Source organism: Rhea pennata, chromosome 6 (assembly GCF_028389875.1).
Source record: "Rhea pennata isolate bPtePen1 chromosome 6, bPtePen1.pri, whole genome shotgun sequence".
Lineage (NCBI taxonomy): Eukaryota > Metazoa > Chordata > Aves > Rheiformes > Rheidae > Rhea > Rhea pennata.
Window position 1 is genome coordinate 32,597,564 of NC_084668.1, and position 22,680 is coordinate 32,620,243.

At 40.8% G+C, this 22,680-nt stretch overlaps 1 protein-coding gene across 6 annotated transcripts in view; it reads right to left on the reverse strand.

Annotated features, from left to right (window-relative positions):
* ANKRD44 (ankyrin repeat domain 44) overlaps positions 1–22,680 on the reverse strand; it is a 137,866-nt gene that overhangs the window by 28,232 nt on the left and 86,954 nt on the right. For all 6 annotated transcript variants that reach the window (XR_009958789.1, XM_062578843.1, XM_062578844.1 and 3 more), the window contains 6 exons: positions 19,430–19,512; positions 18,031–18,094; positions 15,565–15,633; positions 12,481–12,621; positions 9,846–9,929; positions 8,701–8,812 (listed from right to left, as the gene is read on the reverse strand). Coding sequence is in view for 5 of the 6 variants with exons in the window: in XM_062578843.1 (XP_062434827.1) it covers positions 8,701–8,812; positions 9,846–9,929; positions 12,481–12,621; positions 15,565–15,633; positions 18,031–18,094; positions 19,430–19,512 (553 nt within the window). In the remaining variant the exon portion in view is untranslated. The remainder of the gene's footprint in view (positions 1–8,700; positions 8,813–9,845; positions 9,930–12,480; positions 12,622–15,564; positions 15,634–18,030; positions 18,095–19,429; positions 19,513–22,680) is intronic.

A 22,680-nucleotide genomic window follows, 5' to 3' on the forward strand; every position in this document is an offset into this window, starting at 1 on the left:
TCTACTGAGACCAAAACCCCTCCACAATGGACCCCGGCAACTTATCCAATGCAGGCTGCAAAGAAAATCTCTATACAGTATTGACAACAATACTGATAATTCAATATTTGTGAGTAGCACCACTGGTGTGCATGGCATTTTATTTAATAAATACTCAAAGGATTAGTCTCCAAAAACCTGTATGACTGGAAATCAGCATTTTACAGAAAAATAATAATAGGAGATTGCGGAAGTAAAGAAAAGCACAGTAAGTAACTACATCTGACTTGTAAGGTTACTAAGGCGACAAGTCAGCTCTTCATACTTTTTTTTTTTTTTTTTAGGGTTTTTGTTCTTTGGGGTGTTTTGGATAGAGTAAGGAATTAACTAAAGGGCTGAACAAGCCGAAAGGAAGACTTTGTGACAATCTGGGCAATTCTATGGCATGAAACCACGGAGGAATCTCCAAGGAGAGCGGTGCGAGCCTGCTGCAGGCACAGAAATACCTGCCTGCACATGCACAATGATGCTATGCCCTGAACTCTGCTTTATGTCTCAACTTTTAGTGTGACAAATTAGTCTTTAATAGACCTACATCAAGGATAAACTTATCCAAAATCAAGGCAGAATATCAACTAGTATTAGCACTGCATAAGGTGTTACAAGATCTCTTACTAAACAAGGGCATTAACGTACATCATACGGAAAACTAGGAGATTAAGCAGTAGTTTTGTATATTTTGAGAACAGTAAAATGTTAGAACGGGGAAAGAAAGGTGTGCTAATGCAAATGCCACTCATAAGCAAGTGACTACATATATTAACAGGTAATATGAATGTTAAATAATCTTTACAGCTAAGGAAAAAAAAAAAAAAAAACTAGTCCTGCACCAGGTGTTCAGTATGTTTGGGGCAGGGTTAGGAAACACATTTGGTCTTACCATGTGGGGCCATCTCTAATTTAAAATCTTGGTTTCTTTAAAGTATTATTCAGCGTGGTTAAAATATCTTTATTTAATGTGAATGAAACAAGTAGTGTTTGATGGACCTAGGATTACTGCTAAATCATATGTTGGATGAATCCATACCTTCACAGACACTTCTCAAAGAAAAAGCAAAATATAACATAGATGCAAACAGGTTGATGCAGCAGCCAACTCTGAATACTTGTACATGAATCCTAAGCTACCCAAAGCATGTCTTGAGTAAATGATGATTTTAATTCTCATTTTCTCTAGTGAGTAAACAAACTAAAAACACCTTGCCGAACAAATCCAAGTACTAAGCCTGTTCCCCTGCCTGCCTAATACCGGCCTGTCCTCTGAATCTATAAGGCCAGCACAGAGGCCAAGTTTAATTGCTGTTAATTACATCATTTGTTGAAATTTCAGGACCAAAATCTTAACATAGAAACAGTTCTCTTAAGCTGCCAGAAGGCTCTAAAAGTCTTCTGGAAAAAGGCAGATAATTGCCTTTTGAGTAGATTAAAAAAACCTACATTGAAAATTGACAGAATTAAGGCCCTAAAGGAACAAATTGTGGGATTGGAAAGCCCTCCACAAAAAGTATCTCAATGACTTAGTCTCTTAGACTGATGCAGACTAAGCTTAATGAGCTTATTACTCACAATGCTGAATGGTTCTGTCAAAGTCAAGCATAATTAGGAATTTGATGGTAAACCTGGTTGCTCCCAGATACACAGTCAAGCAGTGCAAAAAAAGGGAATTATATAGCACAACAAGCTCAGGAAAGTTAAAGATACAGCATTAAAATTTTTCCAGTATATCTTCTAAAGCACAGCTCTTTATAACAATGAAAACTATGTTATCACATAAACATCACACTCAAAGAGACAAGAAGGTACAAGATCCAAGCTACCAGGTAAGTTCTACAGAGCTTCACCAGTAGTTCTAAAAATGCATTTACAGTAAATTACATATATCTGCTATAAAAGAGCGTGTCCTTGGGGCTCTAACTCCATAAAGCTTCCATCTTAGAGAACACTTGTAAGAAGTTGTCCATAGTTACATGTGTTTCTAGAAAAGGGCAGATTTATTGCTCAAAACCATTTGTCCTGATAGACACGGGAGCTTAATGCCATGGACCCCAGTGAACAATCAACATCTCTGTTTTGTGGTGCTGCACCTGCCTACCAGAAGTTGGCCAACGTGTTTCACCCAAGACAGACAGACAATGATGAGTTATCAAGAGTTTATGGTTAATGCTGGCTGACTGCGGAAAGTCTCAGTATATCTCATTTCTAATTTCTCATGCCACTGAGATTGCATCTTTCAGCTAATTATATTTCTAGACATAGACTGTCCGCAGATTTTAGGGGGATGTCAATAGTGTCGGGCTTGTGCAGGGACAGTGGAAGTGAAAATGGTGGGCACTGGACTCTAGCTAAACTATAACCTAGAAAAAGGCAAGCACACCCTTAACTCTATACGTCTCTTGGAAACTCCTAGGACTACCCCTTCATTTCTGATAACAGCACTATTTAATACTGCACATAACTATTTTTAAAGATTTATTCAGAAATAAGAATTTAAATGCTTTGGGTGTGAGAGGCAAAGTAAGATAAAACATGTCAATTATTCAGTTCTGCTGTTAGGAGCTACTAGCACTACAAGGCTATTACAAACTTTTTTCTCTCTCCTAGCTCTGTGCAAAGATTAGTAACACCTACATGACTTTCTTTTACTTTTACAGTAAGGGTATTTACTACTATCAAGAGGATTTACTGTTTGATTTTATTCTATAATTATAATAAACAATTAATGGGATTTAAAAGGGCTCTTACCTAGGGAGCAGATAGGGGCCCTTTGGAAGGCCACCAGGGGAGAGACCTTCTCTCCTTAACATGGGTCTTCAAAGGCATCTCCCTCTCTCCAGGGACTATGTGGGGTAAAAGCAGGAGCTGCAGAGGTGTCCAACTTCTCTGCTACAACTCAAGTGCCCAAGTTATGTCAACATGGTCCTACCCTTGCGTGGGAACACTTTTGGAGGCTGAGAAGATGGATACTTACTGTTTTGATTTACTGGTGGTTTGGGGAAGTTAGAGACTGAAACTAATTAGCTTTTTCTGAAAAATTTTCCCTGCAGCTAGGAAAGCCATTCAAAAGGTCATGTGTCACAAGATGCTGATTTTCTTGGCCACAAGGTATAAACCCAGGTTTAAACATAATGCCATGCTTTGTCTGCTTCTAAACACAAACCCCTCTGCAGGCCTCAAAATACTGACCTACACACATGCACTGTGGGAGCCTTTACCCAACAAATAAAATTAGATTGCCTTTTAAACCTACAAATACCAATAAGCTAATGACGTTTTCTTTTTGAAAGCCTGCCCGCACAGGCAAACATCTTCCCTTGTATAAGTACCGCTGATGAGACATGCAGAAACCCAGCCTCCACAGCTGTTCCCAGAGCTATATGACCTAATGCAATGCCACAGGCCCCAATCTAAGGCTCTTTTCATTGGATCTGGCAGATTAGAAAGAGTCAGATATTCTTCTTACATTTGTATTTAAATGCCACACACGCACAGGTATTTAAGGCAGTAGTAGAAGTCCTTATCTCCTTCCCAAACTACAGGAAAGTTTTCTCCTGAAGTCCTGGAACAGCCTTGACGCTGTCTGTCAGAAAGCAGCAGATGTTAGTGCCTTGCTCCTCCCACCTGAGAAAACTAAAACTAAAAAAAACAAAATAAAATAAAAAAAAAAGAAAAACCAAAAAACTAAAAACCACATACAAAATCGGTCAGGGAGAAAAAAAGAAATGAACAAAAAACCCCCAGGGGCCACAGGCAATACTGCTTCCCGAAGAGTCTGAGTGCCAGCAGGGTGCCGCAGCAAATAGCACAGCAAGCCCAGGAACTGCACCTGCACACCTGTTGCAAGTTGTTCTACCCTCCAGACAATGTTTTTACAATCAAAATCATCTAGTTTCCAAAACATAAAATCAAAGCCAAAACGTGTTGCTATAAAGCAACGGTATATATAGGCATACAGCTCCTATCGGTAGTTTAACCAGCGAATACACATTGGATATTAATAATGACATCAAAACTTCAGTGAAATCAACGTAACGCTACTCGGGGGATTCTAAGACTGACAGAGAAATTACGAATAAGCCTAACAAGCCTTCCAACAGATGAGTTCCACAATTCTTCTCTTGTTGCATTTTCTCCTTTGATAGCACTGAAATAAATGGCTTCCTCTGCACAAAAAAATGACAAAAGGGGGACATGCAGCGGTTGGGTTTGCTCGAAAGGGTTTCTCCGTGCGACTCACGGCCAGCTGCACGCTCACACGCACAAGCACGTGGCTCTAGTCCGTCCCCACAAGCATTGATACAGGCCCTTTTCTCACAAGGCATTTAAATACATGCTTAATTTTTTCAGCATTACCGAAAGTTTTACTTCACATCACATTCCTCACGTTGTGTGCCTGCGCGGTATTTATCTGAAAGCCGGGCTAATAAAAGGTGTTCTCTTTCCCCGCAGGCCTAGCCTGTAGCTCTGCTGCCGTGCCAAGTCGCGGGGCTGCCGGCAGGAAGCGTCCCCGAGCCCCGGCTCCCCGGGCGGCGGGACAGACCGCGAGCCGCAGCTCCGTCACGCTCGCCGCCCTTCCGCAAACGCACTAACCCCCGTGCCAGTTCGGCTCCCGTCAGCCAAAAGGTGAATTCAATTTGCTCACAGAACAAAGAGAAGAGCAGATTAAAAGAAAAATGAAACATCAATTCTGACAGTCAGGCAAGAGATTTCGCTCCAGACAGACATTTAATTCACTTCCCCTGACACTGCACAGAAAAGTTGTTTTTTTAAAAGCAACCAACCAGCCCAAAGCACTTAACATGCCTTGCAGATAGCATTTTAATGTGAAATTACCATTTAATTGTCACCTTTTCCAGATCAATTAAGATTTTGCAATAAAAGATCGTTTGAATTAAACAGATTTTTTTTGAACTGCTATAGTTCAGTGACACTACCAACTCTAAAACATCAGCTAATGATCTTGACTGATAACCCTGGCTACCGACCACTAAAGAAGTCAGCCCCAAGCTAAACAAACGCAAGGTTATTTTTAGAAATACAAAAGCAGATGGAAGAGACCAAGTTTCACTTGCACACGTGCCACCATTCAGCCTTCACCAGTGACTCATTACAGAGGGAGAAAGAATTCAAGAACCTGCTTTCACTCTCCTCTTTTTAGGAGCATCATGTCATTCACTGCAGGACTGCTACCCCGTTAATATCCCAGACAACCTGAGGGTCCTCAAGGAAAAGAGCTGGCTGAACACACAAACACAAGCTTCATTTGTTTGGCCCAGAGAATACGACCTTTTCATTCTTCATCTTTAATTTGTCCTAATACCACTCCCCTTTCCGCACAGAAATTTAGTTAAATTCATCCAAAGGTATCGGACTCGCATTGAACACAAAAGTCAAAAAGTAAACTTTTTTTTTTCCATAGATCAACCAGTCTTTCCCAAACTGTACTCAAATATATAAATACTTTGGAATGCTGAGAAGCTACTGTGCTTAAAGCACAGACCAGATCCCTCAGCTAAGGGAACTCCATTTCATGCCTCATCTTCTTAATCCCTTCTTTAAAGTAGGATATTTTAACTATGAGTCATAAAGGCCCAAAAAACCCCACTAATCTTACAAGGTCCTTGATAAGTTTCTATGTATTCTGGAACTCTGGAAAGAGCTTCATTTCTTGATTAAGGCCTCTGTCCTACAAGCATTTATTACTAATACTGTTTGCTGCTTAACTTTACACACCAACATAGCCCCACTGGAATTGTTTCATACGTGAAAAGTTCATTTGGTGGACCCTGAAACAAGGGGAAGGAATCAAATCCCACGGGGTATCTTCTTCCAATTTTTCCTCACTGCTTGGCAATGTGCATGAGGGAAATACTAATTACTCGACTTGTAAAATCTGCCTCAGTTGTGCACCCACCTTGCCTTAGTTTTGACCAGAATTAGAGCTTCGTATGTTATATGAACTTAGTATTACTAAGTATTACTATTTATATGAACTTAGTATACTCAATTAGTATTTTTATGCAATCATTTTATTTAATTCTGAATAACTGAGGCAGTCAGTGTACTGTGGCTAGTAGCTACGAGAAAGAAGGATCATGGTTCATGATGAAATCCTCGTCACAGTCTGCCACAGAGAGCACAGGAAGCTGCAGCCGAACCACCAGGTACCTTTGGCAGCGCAGCGAGGGCCTTTCCACCTGGGCCACGGGAATCCTCGCTGCAGCTTTTAGACACATTTTTGAATAGCCGTGAACAACCCTAGCTCCCTCGAAAACAATTTGATAACATTACGAGACAGCGATGTCTACAGATGATGCTGCTTTATCAGATGAGGTGTCAGCATCAACGACTGCTGTGAAATACACTCAGTGCCAGAGTCCCACCTTGGAATAAGTGAATAAATGCAGGCGCAAAGATTATTTTCATTTCATATCCACTGCACAATTACCTTTTAGCTATTCAGGAGTTTGGTCCCAGCTTTTTTGCCATAATGAATACAAAGCAGTGCCAAAAAAAAGGGGGAGGGGACAGTATAAAGGTAGTACCTCTACCAATTAGTTAGTCACTCTTACTAAATATAGCTAGTTATTAAACTCAGGACCCAGTAACACATTAGAACTGAGGGATTACTCTCACATGAATAATATGAAATCAGCTTCTTCTGATGGGGGCCGTAAAGATGACGAGTCCTGGTGCTACTGTTAATCAAGCGTAAGTGCTTTGTAGTACATGTAATTTTTGTATTCCAGAAAGAGTCAGATGCCTGACAGCCTCTTAACACCAATAGCAAAATCCTGGTCCCCATAAAACTTTCAGATAGGCACTCTTAACACATGATAGCAATCCTTTGCAGGCAAAAGGCTAAAATTCATGGTAGTTTTCCTTCAGAGCTGCACACAGAATAGATGCATGATTGTAACTCTGCAAATTATACATGCCTTTGGTTTCCATACTGCAGCAACAATCACAAACACGGGAGAATTAACAGACAGAAACATTCAATTTCTCTGTCCAAACAGAGCACTTGCTGCATGGCTGTCTCTGGCCCACGGTTCGCATTTCAGCCTTCTAAACTAAAGAAAAACTCAGCACTTCTGACACACTTCTCAGTTCTTTCTTTTGCCAAATATTTCTCAGAAGCACCAAGCCTCAATAGCAGGTTATTGTCTGTAATTGATGTATTGCCGGAAAACAGGCCCAGCAACAAGGAAAAGAAAAGTGAGGGGACCTTGCTCTGCATCCTCTCTCTGTACCCAGTGTCACACAGGAACTATGATACGAAGGCTGAAAGAAAATCCCCCAGAGAAGACACTCCTATGGAGAGCTCTGTGTGTGCAGGTCCTGCAAGAACCTGGTGATCAGCCACTGCTACGACAGCAATACACACTGCTGTAGCCATACAAGTGTAAGCTTGTGCGCGGCGCAAAGGAGGCTGCTCTATATATACGCACACCCTTCAAATACCGAGAACATTTGCTTTTGCTCCAAATCCAGGCTCAGCAGCGGGCCCCTCCATCCCCGCAGGCAGGATCACATGAGAACAACTCCAGGAGAAGGCTCTGAGCACAGAAAGGCCAAGCAGCTGCCACGAGCATAAAAGGGGCAGTGATATTTTAAGTGTCCTAAATACATATGCTTGCAGGTGGGAGCTAAAAATGCTTAACACCTCACCTGAAATTCTGACCTAGGGCTGCCCTGGTCTGATTATAGGTCAACATCTCCCAGCTCTTGTGGTGGTGTTGTAGGCCAATAGCAGTATTTCTGCTATGGTGGCAGTAACTGCCATTGCTGGTAAGTGTAGTATGAAAACAGTGTGTGTTGTGCAGAAATCCTCTTTAGTAATTAAGTACTCCAGCCATTAAAGAAGGAACCAAACACAGAACACTAAAACAGTACATAGTTCTGCTCTCACTTAAGTCTGAATATCTGTATAATTTTCTAATTATTTTTAGAAGAATTAAACGTTATTTATATGTGACTCAATAATATGTATCACTCTCTGAATGTGCATCAAGCAGTTCAGTTAATCTCCATCTTCACGACATTTTCTTTACAATTCACAAACTTCTTTGAACTCATTCTATACATCTTGCAAATTAATTTTCGGCAAAAAAATGTTTGACCCTCTGCCAGACGCAATTTTTGATCACTCAGAAGCAGGAGTAAAAATAAGTGAAAATTATGTTGCATACAAGGTTAACATTGATAGTGGTAAAATTATCAACGCTGCTACTGCTGCATCAGAGGCAAAAAGGCACTGCAGGTATGCAGCTGACAATGCACATAATTCAAAAACTATTTACTCTCTCAGTATGCAAGTTAGTTAACAAGCCACCTACGAAGGGCACATACACGGTCATGTACTGGGAACCATCCTCTCTGACTGGCACATTCACAGGGAAGATTTTGATCACAGTTCAGAATAATTTGAGCCATTTTAAGCACACATAAGCTCCACTCAAACACAACATGTAAGCACAAGCTTGTTAAACGAACACCGGATTATCAAGATTATCGTGTAGTTAAGCTACACCTGGGTGCATGTATTTGACTTCAGTACACCATACTGCAGGCATCTATAGTTTTGTGATTATCCAAAGAATTTGGAGAATAACCATTCAAGGGAGTTCACCACACCAGCGTACACGTCCTGAGCACGCTCACCAGTTCCAAGCACTGTCGGTGCCCGTATGCAGCAGCGTAGTGCACTGTGTTGTACCCCTCTTTGTCTTGGATGGATGGATTGGCATCATTTTGAAGCAGGAACTCTAGACACCTGGGAACAATTTATTAGTTTAATGGACAGCTCGCAATATTTAACAGATTCATTCCCTGCCGCTATTAGGAGTGACCCTGGAGACTGACAGTTAATTCTGTATTTCCAACAGCACCTTAAATCACTTAGGGGTTTCCCTGCTTTTCACCAGCTGTTCCTAAACATTCACCTAATTTTTTATACAGGAAATCCCAAATCATCTTTGAAGATCATCTTTATAAAAACAGTTTTCAGCTCAGCCTCTGCTGTCACTCTAGATGGCAAAATGACGTTTTATTACAAAAAATAAATAAAACTACATTCCTCTGTGTCATGAGGTACTCTATTCAGGACAACTAGAATTGTTACTATAATATGTAAAAACTCACTGATCAAACCACTGGTCTCCAAACACATACTGGAGGTAAGCTAAAAGATAAGGATTTATCCTAGTTAATTTCCTGGCATGTACGTATATATTTATTTATTTGTTATAAATGTCCTTAGAACTACGTATTTTTCAAAGGATCCCTTCTGCTCTAATAGCTCCTGTGGCTTTTTCTTTTTTTTTTTTCCTGTCATCTTGAAGAAATCATAGTTTTCTTATGACTGTCTTGCTATAGCAAGAAATTCATAGTGAATATGTAAGGCAGTCATTTAAAAAAATGAAAATTTAAGACAAGGAAATTGTAAGTAGCTAGATGAAAATGTCAATCTAAGCAAAGACATTGTTGAAGCCATTGGTCAAATTCTCTTTGCAATGAACAAATCCAGCGCAAAACATTAAAATAAATGTGTGATACTAGATTATTAAATTAGTAGAGCAGCACATTTTCAGTTAGGAAAGAGCAACAAACAGAAAAACAGAAATATTAAGGAATACTGTCATAGAGAAGAGCAGAAAGCTTTTTTTATTTAGGTTAGCCCTCATTAATGCTAAGCATTGTTTTTAGCAGAGCAATGAAGAAGCAGAACAGGGAGCATAAACTGCAGCCCAAAGCAGTGGCATTCTCCAAAAATGGAGTCTTAACTGCTGTATTGATGCCAAACTTACAATGCAGCTTCTTTTTCCTTCAACTCACTGGCTCTTTCAAGTTCTTCAGCATTTTCATGGGAGTTACCTAAAATATTCTTTCTTCTTAACACAGAGGACAGAAAAACACAACTTATTTTCAAAATATCACATCAGTGGTTTTGATGCAGTCTGCCACCCATCCCCAGTCCTCCTCCAGTTGACCTCCTCCAGCCTACAGTAAAAATCAAACAGGTAAGTGTCTACTCTACATGGGCGTGCAACTAATACATTTCCCAAACAAGGGAGACGCCTATAACATGACAGTTTATCATTCTGCAAGTCGACATCAAAAAAAAAATTCTGATTTCTACAAAAAACAGTTTGATCATCACTTTCTATAATCTCTCCATTTCTCTCATGTCCTGTCTTTTGTTTCCTTTGCAGAGAACAACCCAGGATTGGCTTCTTCCTACAGTAACCTGCTGTGCTTCTCTAATACTTGAGATTCGGAGCTCCGGGAAACTTTAGCCACTGATACTAATCTAGTCTATCTTGAATATACATTAGCTGTGTTGCGGACACTTCTCACTTTCTGTGAAGTACTTGGCAACCCTGCAAGGCTATCCCAGTCAGGTTCTTCACATTCTTCAAAGAGCTGAGTATATATGCATGTCTGGCCCATTTTTGGCAGCCATACATCCCAGCCAGATGGACAGCTGACAAAGGATTACAATATTTACACAGACATAACCTGGCTACCTAGGCTACCACAGAATACATACTTCCAGATTACTATGAATCATCACAAATTTGTGGCTTAAAAGGTTTGTAGGAGTACAGTTTGCTATCCCTGTATAACATATATATTCCAGATTGGATTCTGCACAATGCAAAACAGTACATTTATACCTTCCTTAATGTTCAGTTTCCCATTTCTCATACCAAGATTTGACATTCTTCACATAGATAAGTAGCAATATGGTTTTACAAACCCAGAGTCTGTCTAATGTCTACTGCCTCATAGAAAAAAAAATACTTATCAATACCCTCAACTATTAATTTGGTAAGCTCATAGAAGGTGCTCATGTGCTGTGCTGAATCAACACAGCTGTTCAAAGCTCTAACAACAGTATGAGATACTTGTGCATTGATCAGAATTTTAAACATTTCCCATTACAGGTGAAAGCCCTACCTATAACTGCTTTCAATGAACCACAAATCAGTGAAAACCCAAAATAAGTGTCTGAACAGAATAAGTAGTGATCTGTAGAAACAATAGATAGTCAGAAACTCCAATCATCCATTTAACAAAATTGCCTCTCTGCCTTCCACTGAAGAAAGGGGTATGTTCATTCTGAAGACTATAAGCAACAACAGCTACCAACACAGCTGAAATGGTAGGTCAGCCTCTCAAATCTTGTTACTCCAAGAATTCTACCTGCACTTAAATTGCCTGGATCGAAAATTAGAAATTTTGTATATACTTTGGATTGAAATTGCCTGACTTTGGGAGTTTGTAGCCATTCAACAGAAAAAAAATATGCTGACCTACAAACTCGGGCTTGTTTACATGTAGGATTCCCATCTACAGGGAGTCAAAGGCTGAAAAACAACACGTTCTCAACACCACGAATAAAAACTCTCTGTGGTAGAACAGAATTAGAAACATTCAGTGGCAAAAGCCTTCATATCATCCTACTCTGCACTGTCCATAGAAATCCTTCTCTAGTAGTGGTCAGCACAGTCCTTTGAAGATCTTGCTGCTTTCTACTCATTATAAATGAAATAATTATAATAATAATAAATATATATTATTAATGTATAACTATAAACCAAACATTTTACCAGATCTCACTATACAAGAAATCAAAGAAAATAGTCCCTTGGAGTCTAAAGGAAAGAGGCAGGGAAGTAAGAGAAGCTTGGAAAGATCTACAATAAATACAGGTGGTTCAAGACAGAGCTAACAGGATAACTGAGTCTGTTTTATAAAACAGAAGAAAGTGATTGCCAAAATATGCAATAAACTGGGAATTAGAAATTGCAGTGACCAACCACAGGACTTGTAAAGCTCCATGGCTGATCCCCCCCTTCAAGGCCTTTCCCACACGACTAGCACTGCATTCTGTCCTCTCTGTCTTTAATATCTCTAAAAAGCAACCTAGCTGGGACAGTGTGAATGTTTCATGAGCTCTGACAGTGGAGAGGTTGATGGATAGAGCTATTCCATTTCTGACAGTACATGTCAGATTGGCCAGGTGTCTGTCTGTTGCTATAGTCCATCTGGAAAAATCTCTCCTGTTGCTTCTTGCTCCCTCCCTTCCAAAGGGATGGCAAAGCATGTGCAGAAAATTCTCTTATCTTCCTCTTGTGAAGAAACCACACAGAGGAAAACAGAAGACAAACTGCTGTGAAAAACAGGCCAGTAGGACAAGGTGGCTTCACTGCAAAACTGCGTGTCACCTCAAAGGTAAATGGCATAGCTGAAATACCACCTCATCTGGAGACCTGGTTTACAGTCAGAGCAATTCAGTATGAAGCTATGTGTACATCTGAGGGGAATCCCGTTACTAGTGGAATTATTTGTTTCAAATGATATTGCAGCATAAAAATAGTATCATGATGCTGATCTAGCAAAACACTTTAAACAAGAAATACAAATAGGCTTTCTTACTTCCGGTCCATGTCAGAAGCAGCAGCATAGTGCAGAGGGGTGCGTCCCCAGTCATCTGTTTCATTAATGTTGGCTCCTGTTGCCACCAGTGTCTCAATACAGAGGAAATGACAATTTGCAGCTGCATAGTGCAGAGGTGTCCTGAAATGTAAGTGCAATTTGTTATCTTAGATTCTCATACATAATACGGGTGATAAAAAAAATACCTAAACTGTAGCACTCGGACAGATTTCCAAGTGACAATACCAGGTCTTTATATTCTTACACTGAAATGCAAAGTTATGCAAATTTAACAAAATACTGTGTTAATATGAGGTTTGGATGCTCCTACAAGAGAAATACTGCTCCTACCAAGCCTAGTAGCATAGGAATCCTCAATCCATGGCTTACCTACAACTTATTCCCAATGAAATTCTCTGCTGTTGCTCTGTATATATGTGACTCTTGCAGTTGCAAGGCAGAGCAAAACAGTGTCCCTCACAGCACATTACCCAGCTAGAACAGCTGCCCACAAGGAACACAGGAAAGTTGTATTTCTAACAGCTTCACTTTGCAGACATTTCACCACCTAGTACAACCACTGTGCTGGCTACACCTGCTCCTGAGCCTGCTTAAGTTCCAGGGTTGAACAAATCTTAGAGAAAATCACAGATTACTATAGAGTAAATCCTTCTCCTACCACCTCCAAAAAAGAAAACAACAAAACTTATGTCCTGGAGACACACAAAACCTTTCTCTTGCCTAAAATATATTCCCAAAGGGGAGTAGATTAAGCTCTTTCTACTTCAAGGTTGTTCAAATGTACACTTTACACATGAGAACTGGAGCTGACTGCCACACATTTTCCACAGACAGCTGAGCTGAACAAAGTAGCTGAGCTAGGCTTTATTATCCCCTCCCTTATAGTTGTTTTTTTACACATTCACATATATAAATTCATCTGTTTATGCAGAATTTTCATAGTACTATTATGCTTTTATTTCTTTTATGAACATATAATCGATACTTTAAAAGCTTCTTTGTCCACAGAACAAAATTAAATTTGAGTTAGCTGCAGTCTGATAATCCACCTGCTCTGCAGTGTTATTCAGCATAAATGGGAAGTGTGTTTTAGCTGTTAAACCTGCCTCGGCCTAAGGCTCAGCGCCAGTTGCTTGGTTTGAAGAGCTTCAGCTGCCCAGCGTTAGCCCCCGGAGGCAGTCCCCTTCGGACAATGAAGCTGGAGTTAGGATTTAACTCCAAAATCATCACAGTGCAGTTCAGCAGCATAAGAGGCAGAGCGTGATAGCAACGTGGGGCGATCCTGTCATGATGAGGAATTCCAAAATCCAAGAAAAGATCCATTGTGCAGGGAAGTTCAGCATGCCGCGTGCTTGGCACTCCCTGCTCAAAGCCTGAATGTCATTCTGGAAGAGCCCATGCTGTTAGCAGAATTTCCAAAGAGTCTGAAATTTGCAAAAGTTCCTTTTGCTATGCTAAAGTCCTCAACCAATTTAAATTATTTTGTTCCCTTAAAATAATCTACTTTTAATTTGGGGGAAGGTGTAAGATAAAAACTAGCCAAAGAATAGTTCACTTTTGAACCTGCTTCATTTAGATGGGACAGAAGAATGCCTTCATTTTTACTGAAATATTTGAGACACCTTCACTAGGTGGATCTAGAGGATATAAATAATAATGACTACTGCCCCTCCACCGAGCAACACCACACAATGCCTGAGCCAGGCCAACACCTTTCCCTTGTGATTCGTTTATATTAGTATAATGACCAAAGCAAATATCATCTGAAAAAAACAATTAACCAGCATGTTTAACACACACACACACACACACACACACACACACACACACACATCGAGGCTTAGACACTAAGCAGGGGCTTAGAGAAAGAAACCTAAACTCCTTGCAGTGCTCTTGTACTTCACCAATACAACTGAGGGTGGAAGACAAAGAGCAACTCCTGACAAACGGGAAAAGGCCAGATCACTAGACAGGGCAATCCCAGTGCTTAAAAGAGTTAAAGTGTTAAAAAAACAATGCTTGTTACTCAGTTTTGTGCAAGCTCACTGTAATGCTAACTTTTTCTTTCGCATACATAATATGGGTGAGGGGAACTGTTTGCTGGAACGGGAGTTTTTTGCTGGGTTCTCTCAAACAGCTGCAATTTGGAAATGTTTTCAGATAGACCCTAGACAACCTAACATTTAGAGGCGGGTATCCATTTTTAGTATTTGGGAGGGTAGGCAGAAGAGTAACTTATTTACCAGAATTTCAAGATGGCGCAACAAGCCAGCATCTCTTACTATCTTGCCTGAGCCCTGGTGTATCTTGCACCGCCCGACCCCCGAGCTCGCCGTGCCGCGAGCAGCCTTTGAAGCCAAAGGATGGCCAACAGCACGGGAAGCTAAGCACACTGTGCCTGTACCTGTTCTGGGGTGGTACGGCCGTAACGGTGATGGATAACTGTGTGATGGCATGATCTGCTGTCACATGAGATGAAGCGTCCTAAGTCAAGTGATGATATTCAGTGGGCTACAGCTCTTCCCAATCACTCCAAGGTTTTGGGGAATGACTAAGCTTCTGCTTCAGAAAACTTTGATTTTGTTTAAAAATACATGACGAAACACTGAACAGATACTCTGGAGCAACCAGGGAGTGAGATCTCTGCATCCATTCCTGGCATAGCAGCGCTCATGGCAACACTTCATATGGGAGGAGGGAAAAAAAAAGAAAGGAAGAAAAAAATCCTAGAAAGTATATCAAACAGCAGCAATCCTTTCTGTCATTACCCACATGCTGTTCTGGACACAAAAGCACAAGAATCTAGGCAATAAGAAAAGCAATAAGGAGAAAAGGAAGCCTGTGTTATTTTTTAAACAAAAGGGTAAGCTTATTTCTATGTATCTAATGAAGTCTGCATCTGTATCTTTGGCATAACTGCTACATCAGAGTTCTGCAGGAAAGGCCAATCTATTTTACTGTTTAGTGTTTTTCACAAAACCTATGATTTCCAGACTAAGGTGGTCTTTCTTGCTTGCCTGCTACCTTATTTTTTTTTTTTTATGACCGTCACAAGTTACGTACCTCCCACATTTGTCCTTCTTATTAAAATCTGCTCCACTGCTTTGCAAGAGTTTTATACATTCAACGTTACTGAAAAGAGAAATAAAGCAAAAGCATGAACAAAAGAGAAGCTTACATCTTTGGCTATCCTTCCCCATTTAAAAAAAAAAAAAAAAAGCTGTTCTACTATTTGCCGTGAAGAAACAGGGTATGGCCAACTCTAACCACAGCAAACTACAAAAAATATGTATTTTTAAATGTATATAATATACATTTATAAATGTACTCCTTTATTTCTTTCTTCTCTTCCACTGAAGTTAAAATAAATAGATTATTTCAAGAGAGAACAGTAAATACAATTTGAATTCAGAATGCTTAGGAATTTCCAAAGGGTGCTGTACTCTAATGCTTCCCATGCTACATTGAACTGGTATTTTATAAGAAAACTTTAAAAGAAAATTATTGCTAGCTTATAAAATACCAGACTAACAATGAAGAGGTGACATTTAACAAAGTCCATCCCCATTCAGCAAAGCATGTAACAGTAAGCACTTTGCTCAAATCGTGTTTATTTCAGTGAGATTTAATCACAACGATTAGTTTCATATTTATGCTTGCATAAATTGTTGACTATTGATAGATTTAAGCATGTGTTTAAGTGTTTTGCTGAATAAGGGGCATAATAATTAAAACTGCTGCTTTATTGCATTTATCAGTGGGGAGTTGGGCTCTGTTGCTTTGTACCTGTTGAAAGAATTCACCAAATTATAACTTCTTCTTCATCTTGTTTAAACTCAGGTGATTCTTAATGAAAAATAAAATAGCTGAATTCTCACATCTTTTGTCATTCAAGCACATAAACATATGAGAGTAAAGCAGAAAATGATGTAAAGCAACCTAGCACTTTCCAAGACTCCTTTGTCATTCACAAGGGCAATGAATCACTTCTGTTCAGAACCAGAAGAACAGACCTTTGAATTATGTTCTTTTCCTAGTACCCATACAACTCTGATCAATGTAATGGGAGTTACAGGCATATGTCAGAGGGAAAAAAGGCGGGGGAGGGGGGGAGGGAAGAAAAAGAATGCTACTCTACAGCTCCAGGAAAAAGCAGACTGGATGCAATATAGTGATGTATGTTCATCCTTTCTTTAAATTGCTATTGCATAAAATATCTACAAAACACTCACCACAGTGTACTAAAAATAAAAAAACTTGATAGTGATGACAACTGCAGTAAACCACTGAAAAAATATGGCTTGTTTTCACGGGTGTCTGTTGCTTCTTACGAAGCCTCTCCTCCTCTTTTGGACTTGCATTTTTTTTAATTAATCTTTTGGGGTCTGGCCATATGGAAGAATTAGAATTTGGACTGTACACTATAATAATGTCAGTTCCAGCAATTATCATAAATAGGACACAAGTATCAATAAGAAGAGTACCACAAAAACAATAAAACCAGCACTTGGAACAATTTCATTAGATTCTTGTTACAGTGAAAATTGTGATCTCCATATTGGTCCCTCACAGAGCAAAAACAACTTCTACTCAGACTGCCAAGCAGTCACTGTGGATGACCATTTCTGCTGGCTGTAACCATAGAGAACCTGAGCTGGATTCCAACCAAGGCTCCATTTTCATCTGTCTTCTGAGCATCAGGTCCTCAACAGAAGAGTCAAAACTCAATCCTCGTCAATCTCACAAGGTTAACTTTGCAGAACTCCCCTAACAACTACTTGGACTGTTCAAATGACCCGGATGCTACAGTTACAAACTAAACTGACATATTTCAGTTTTCATCCGTTTCCATTTCTGAGCTCCCATCACTCATCAGTAATGCATTGCCACAAGAGGACAACCATCTCTCTAGTTTGGCGAACTTCTTTTAGAAGCTTTTAAACTTGCACCTGAAAAATGGGAGGGAGGGAGGTGAGCTGCACTCAGACTCCAGGCAGGCCTTCGGATGGGAATGGTTGCGAAGTTGCATTTTTGAGGCAAGAACACAGCCCACAGGAGGAGGCAGGGAATAACTGTACTGTGCCAGCAGCTCCCAATAGCCACAGCTCCTTCTCCTCCCTCCACTTTGCTCCTAGGAGCTGACCATTCCCTGCTGACCACAAGCCCTCAGCAGCAAGCCTGGCCACTAAAAAGCCCTGGGTGAGTATGCAGCATCCCCACCCAAAGGCTAAGCAGTCTTTATAGAGCCATGAAAAGGAAGAGTTTTTGCCAAGAAAGCCATGTTTCAAACCACAGCCCAGCTCCCCGCAGTGGAGGGGGGCAGCCTATCTCCTTCACCTCGTACACAAGCCCTACGTGAGGCCCAGGGCAGAAGAGAGCCTCAAGCAAGCAGGATCTACGGCAAACTGCTTTGCTTCCCCCTTCCACCACAATAAACTGCTTTGCGGATGGCACAGCCAAGCTGACTTGCACCAGATCCGCAACCGAATCCCAGGATCGCGCCAAAGAGCTGCAGTTCGGGGTACTCACCCTCCTGCGGCGGCAGCGTGGAGGCACGTTCTCCCAAAGCTGTCGGGGGTGTCTATCTCAAAGCCTGCAGACAGCACGTGCTCATTACTAAACAAGGACACTATGCTATACTTTTGTCCTAGTTAAACCACAGGAAACATTGCAGAGACAGAAAAATCAGTTAGTTAGGAAAAACAGAACGCAAGCAACTACAGTCACAAAAGAGGTCACGGTGGGAACGGCCAGCGGCTGCTCCAGCTCGGCACCTCTCCAGAGAGAGCAGCTACTGCTGCAGCGAGCGCTGCGCCGCGTCCCTGCCGGGACCAGAAACCACGCGCCCGGCATTCGTGGGCCATCCTGATCAAGAGGACTGCAACAGCCGCACACGAGGACAGAAAACAAAGAAAGGAGAAAATGCACAGAGCTAGCCTGCACACGAGAAGGGGCTGTTTTGATTGCGTGTGGTTTTCAGCTTGTTTCCAGTTTTGGAAAGAGGCCCCCAGGAAGGCGCAGGGAGAGCTGTGAAGATGCACAAGGCCACCGAGCCAAGCGGGACAGCACCAGCTCTCCTCACCCAGAGCTCTGCCTCTTCCTTCCCGATGTGGTGCTCAAGGCCAGAGCACACCAATGTTTACTGTAGCGGGGTATGTAATTAACAGTTTTCACACTTTTTAATATCCTGCAGGACTCATGGTCATTGAAAAATGTAGTTTTAAGAGATTTTTAAATGTTAAGGAATGAAACAGTTTTCTAGAAAAAAAAACATATGATCTGCCTTGTTTTTTCACTCACGGGAACTCCTGCCTGGAAAAAAAATATCAGGATTTGGTACCTGATTAACTTTTAAAACATTTGTGTCAGCAAACTGTTGCTTCCTCTGCTTTGGATTCAGAGACTGCTCTTCAGATACTACACTAACTAATTTCATTTTGTGTGCCCACAGAGCTGTGGCCAGCCTGCTTTCTTTACGCTGGCTCTGATTCAGAAACATGCTCTAGCGCCCATCTAAAATCTACTGTCTTCAGTGAGATGTAAATACCTGCTCCAACACAGGCCTCAAGGAGGTAATTTTTACTTTAGGAAAACAAAACAAAACAGGAACAGCAGCATCTGACACTCCTACAACACGAAGAAGGCTCCTCAATTCCCACCCTGGTTCTGGTGAACGCACACAAACTCTGCAAGGGCCAGGAGAAAAGGGCCACAGGCAGGATGGCCCTGGGACGGGAGGAATTCCTGCAGCCGGTTAGGAAAGCCTCGCACGCCCCAGACCCAGCAGGACGGACCCTCACCACACCGCCCCGCACGGCGGCACAGGAAGTCTTTCGCTGGAACGACTCACAACAGGGAATATAAAGGGGCCTTAAGCAGCACAGAGACAGGTTACTCAAGCTCCACAGGCACTGCTGGAGGTACTTACCCGATGACAACAACTTCCTGCAGCAGTCTGAGTGAGCGTTTAGTGCTGCTAAGTGTAAAGGGAACATGTCGTGGATCCCACACCTGAAAGGCATAAGTCTCATTACACAGAGTCACATAAAAATCCAGGCTGCCTACAAACACAGCGCCTGAGAAGCTCCTCCTGCAGAAGCAGCTTCTTCTTGCCTTGTTAATTTTATCTGTATTTCCTTACCATCTGGCTCAGGAGTTAAAAATACTAAGAAACAGCAAAATCTTGGCATGACGTTATGAATGGAATGTGGCAGCAAGATTTCCAAAAACTCAGGTGAATATACAGTGAGGGAGGAGGTAAGAGCACAGCTATTGCTTAGAGCCTGTTCCCAGCCTCAAATGCACAAATTCCTGCAGCAGCTACACACGTTGCAACTGCCATCCTGACGCATCATACTGAGAAGGCTTCAGCTTTTACTTATTTCTGAAATTCATTTTCATTGCAGTTAACACACTTTAGGTAACTCTCACTTGGGTTTTCAAAACCTCCACTTCTTCCCTCTCCACAGGTCTCTCACTTCACTTCCAAGCACCACCGTCCAGGAATTTAAACATTTTGTCTTGTAGCCACATTTGCACATCATACAGTTAGCCCGTCCTTTCCACATCCAGTTCTAGTCAAAATACATAAGATTTTAACTTAAATATGTTTTACACTTAATATATATAATGCATAAACATACATACTTGCTGTTTACCATACATACACACACACCACGTTTATTTGTACAGAAATTGAAAACTCTGTTCTCCTGCACTGTTTCCACTATATTTGACCTCCTGCTCCTCTGATGATTCTTTGTAATCAGTTACTCTTCTTTGCACATTTTTTTAGACTGCAACACCACTTGCAGTTTCTTCCACATCCTAAGAACTAAACATTTTATTTATTTGCTCCAGCTGATCTCCTCACATGCTCACTTTCACTTTGTTTCCCCCCACCCTGTTAACACATGATCTTCTTTACAATTACGTTATAAACTATTCAGAGCAGAGACATCGGAGGGAGAAGAAAGGGGGAATGTCTTGTTATTCTAGAAATATTATTCTACAGGCAGTGCTCCAAGTGCACATAAATATGAAGCCTCTGAAACGAGCTTTCTCCACAAGATTAGCATCTACTGCTTGCTTCAGCAAATGCATTTTTAAAGAATGATGAACTCCTGAACAACAGCAAATGAACTCATATCTGCAAGACAACTTATGGATGGAAGAGCACGATCTCATGGAAGGGAATTTCAGATACAGATCCAAAGACGTAAGAACTTGTTTTTATGAAAGGTTCATCATGAATCATCATGACTTATGGAGCTTTAGCCCCCCCAAAATGTGGATGTTTATAAAGACATATTGCTCTCTCCAACACTGCATACATTTTATATTATATGCACATGTATTTGTTTTTAGAAAACTCATTTTTTTCCAGAATGCAGAGTGCCATCCTATCTTTGCCTTCACATTAGATCTGTCATTCCTGCCGCTTCACTACACTAAGGAATCACCTGTGGTACTGTATTCATTTTAATTTTGCCAGCATCAGCATTTATGTCTTCCTTGGAGTAAATCTATTGAAATATTATCTGATAGTCTATTCTTTGAAAGGAAACAGCATAAGCTCCACCAAGCCACTGCACTTGTCTAAACAGGTTGCATTTTTTTAGCTGTGGATTCATTTAAGCTACCATTGATATTCTATATTGCCATGCCATTTCCTTCCATCTCCTTCATCTAGTTATCTCAATACATTTTTTCTGTTAGTCGAGATTTCCACCCAGTCTTGGCTGGTTTTCGTCAAAATGTACTATCTGCGCATCTGCTAGCCAGTGTCACACTTCCATAGTGCTGGTCACATCGGTTCCTCCCACTGCCTACGTACTTTCTCCTTGAAATACAATTGCCTCCAAAGATTGACTGAACTGTTGGTAGCTGCTGCTGCTAACAATGCTGTATGGCTTTCTCTTTCAAAGCCCAGTCCAGGGAACAAATATAAAAGCTCATTCCCATTACTCAAATCCTCCTTATTTAGAACAGTAGCATCACTTGGATCTGCCTGGTATCTCAGCTGACTTCTCACTTCACATATTTCTGCTACTGGAAGTGGGGAGGGTTTTAAACAATATGCCAGTCAACTCGATGACAGTCATTATAGTTGATACAGGAATACAGGGAAATGTGTCACTTTTTTAGATATCCTCAAATAAACACAACATTGAGAGCTGCAAGTATCTTCAAAACCAAAATCAACAAAAACTAAAATATTTGGAAGCAGGTTTTCCTAACCAAGTAAGTTAAAGTAGTCATTGATTCCATGGTAATCTGTAGGCAGAAGACTCTCTTAAATTATACTTCGAAGACGTGCATTTAACTGCAGAAAACTCATATTCAGGAATAAGATGCTGCTATTAAACACTTCGTACAGATATCTCTCACGGCATGACACTGCTCTGGCCCTATACTTGTAGGTTTACCTTTAGGTTTTCTTTTTTATTTTGACAGAGCATTCTCATCTCAACTCAACTACTCTTCAAAATCAAGCACCTCCCAGATTTTTCAGTCCACAGTATCTGCCCATTGTGGGTATAATCTTGATTTATGTGTGAAAGAGATTAAAAAACAAAAAAACTACTTGAATTGAAGCAGAAGGACTAATGACATTTGGAAATTTGTGTCTGATTTCCACTCCTTGTCCCTCTACTCATAAAAGAGGCCCCGAATCCACTAATCAGATAAAGTAGTCCTATTATTTCAGCCAGCTGAAGATCAGAAACCACAAACATCAAGGCAGGCTTTACAGTCACAATGAGCTTAGAAAAACCTGAGCAACATCTGCTTTGCACTGCTACTTTTCTATTGATTATCCTGTGTAATATCACAATGACACAAGGGATAGTCACTGAGTATGGCATGTCACTGAAAATTAAGCTAATCTAAATACTAAGGAATAAGCACACAATTCCCTTGGTTGGCTTTTGATTTTTTTTTTCACTTGTGTTTCCCATACAAAGTGTTTGCTGCAGACTTTCTCAAACAATAGAGATTAAGCACTTCAGGAAAAAGAGATAGCACTGGTACTACTGGCAACCTCACAGCTTGGCACAATAGCAACTTGGCAGGGCTTCCCTCCCTCCCGTCTTCCCAAGCGTTCACATTTCAGTCCCATACCCCCCAAGGAAGCAGAGTATAATTATGTTTATCCATTTTAACCTTCATACTTCAGAA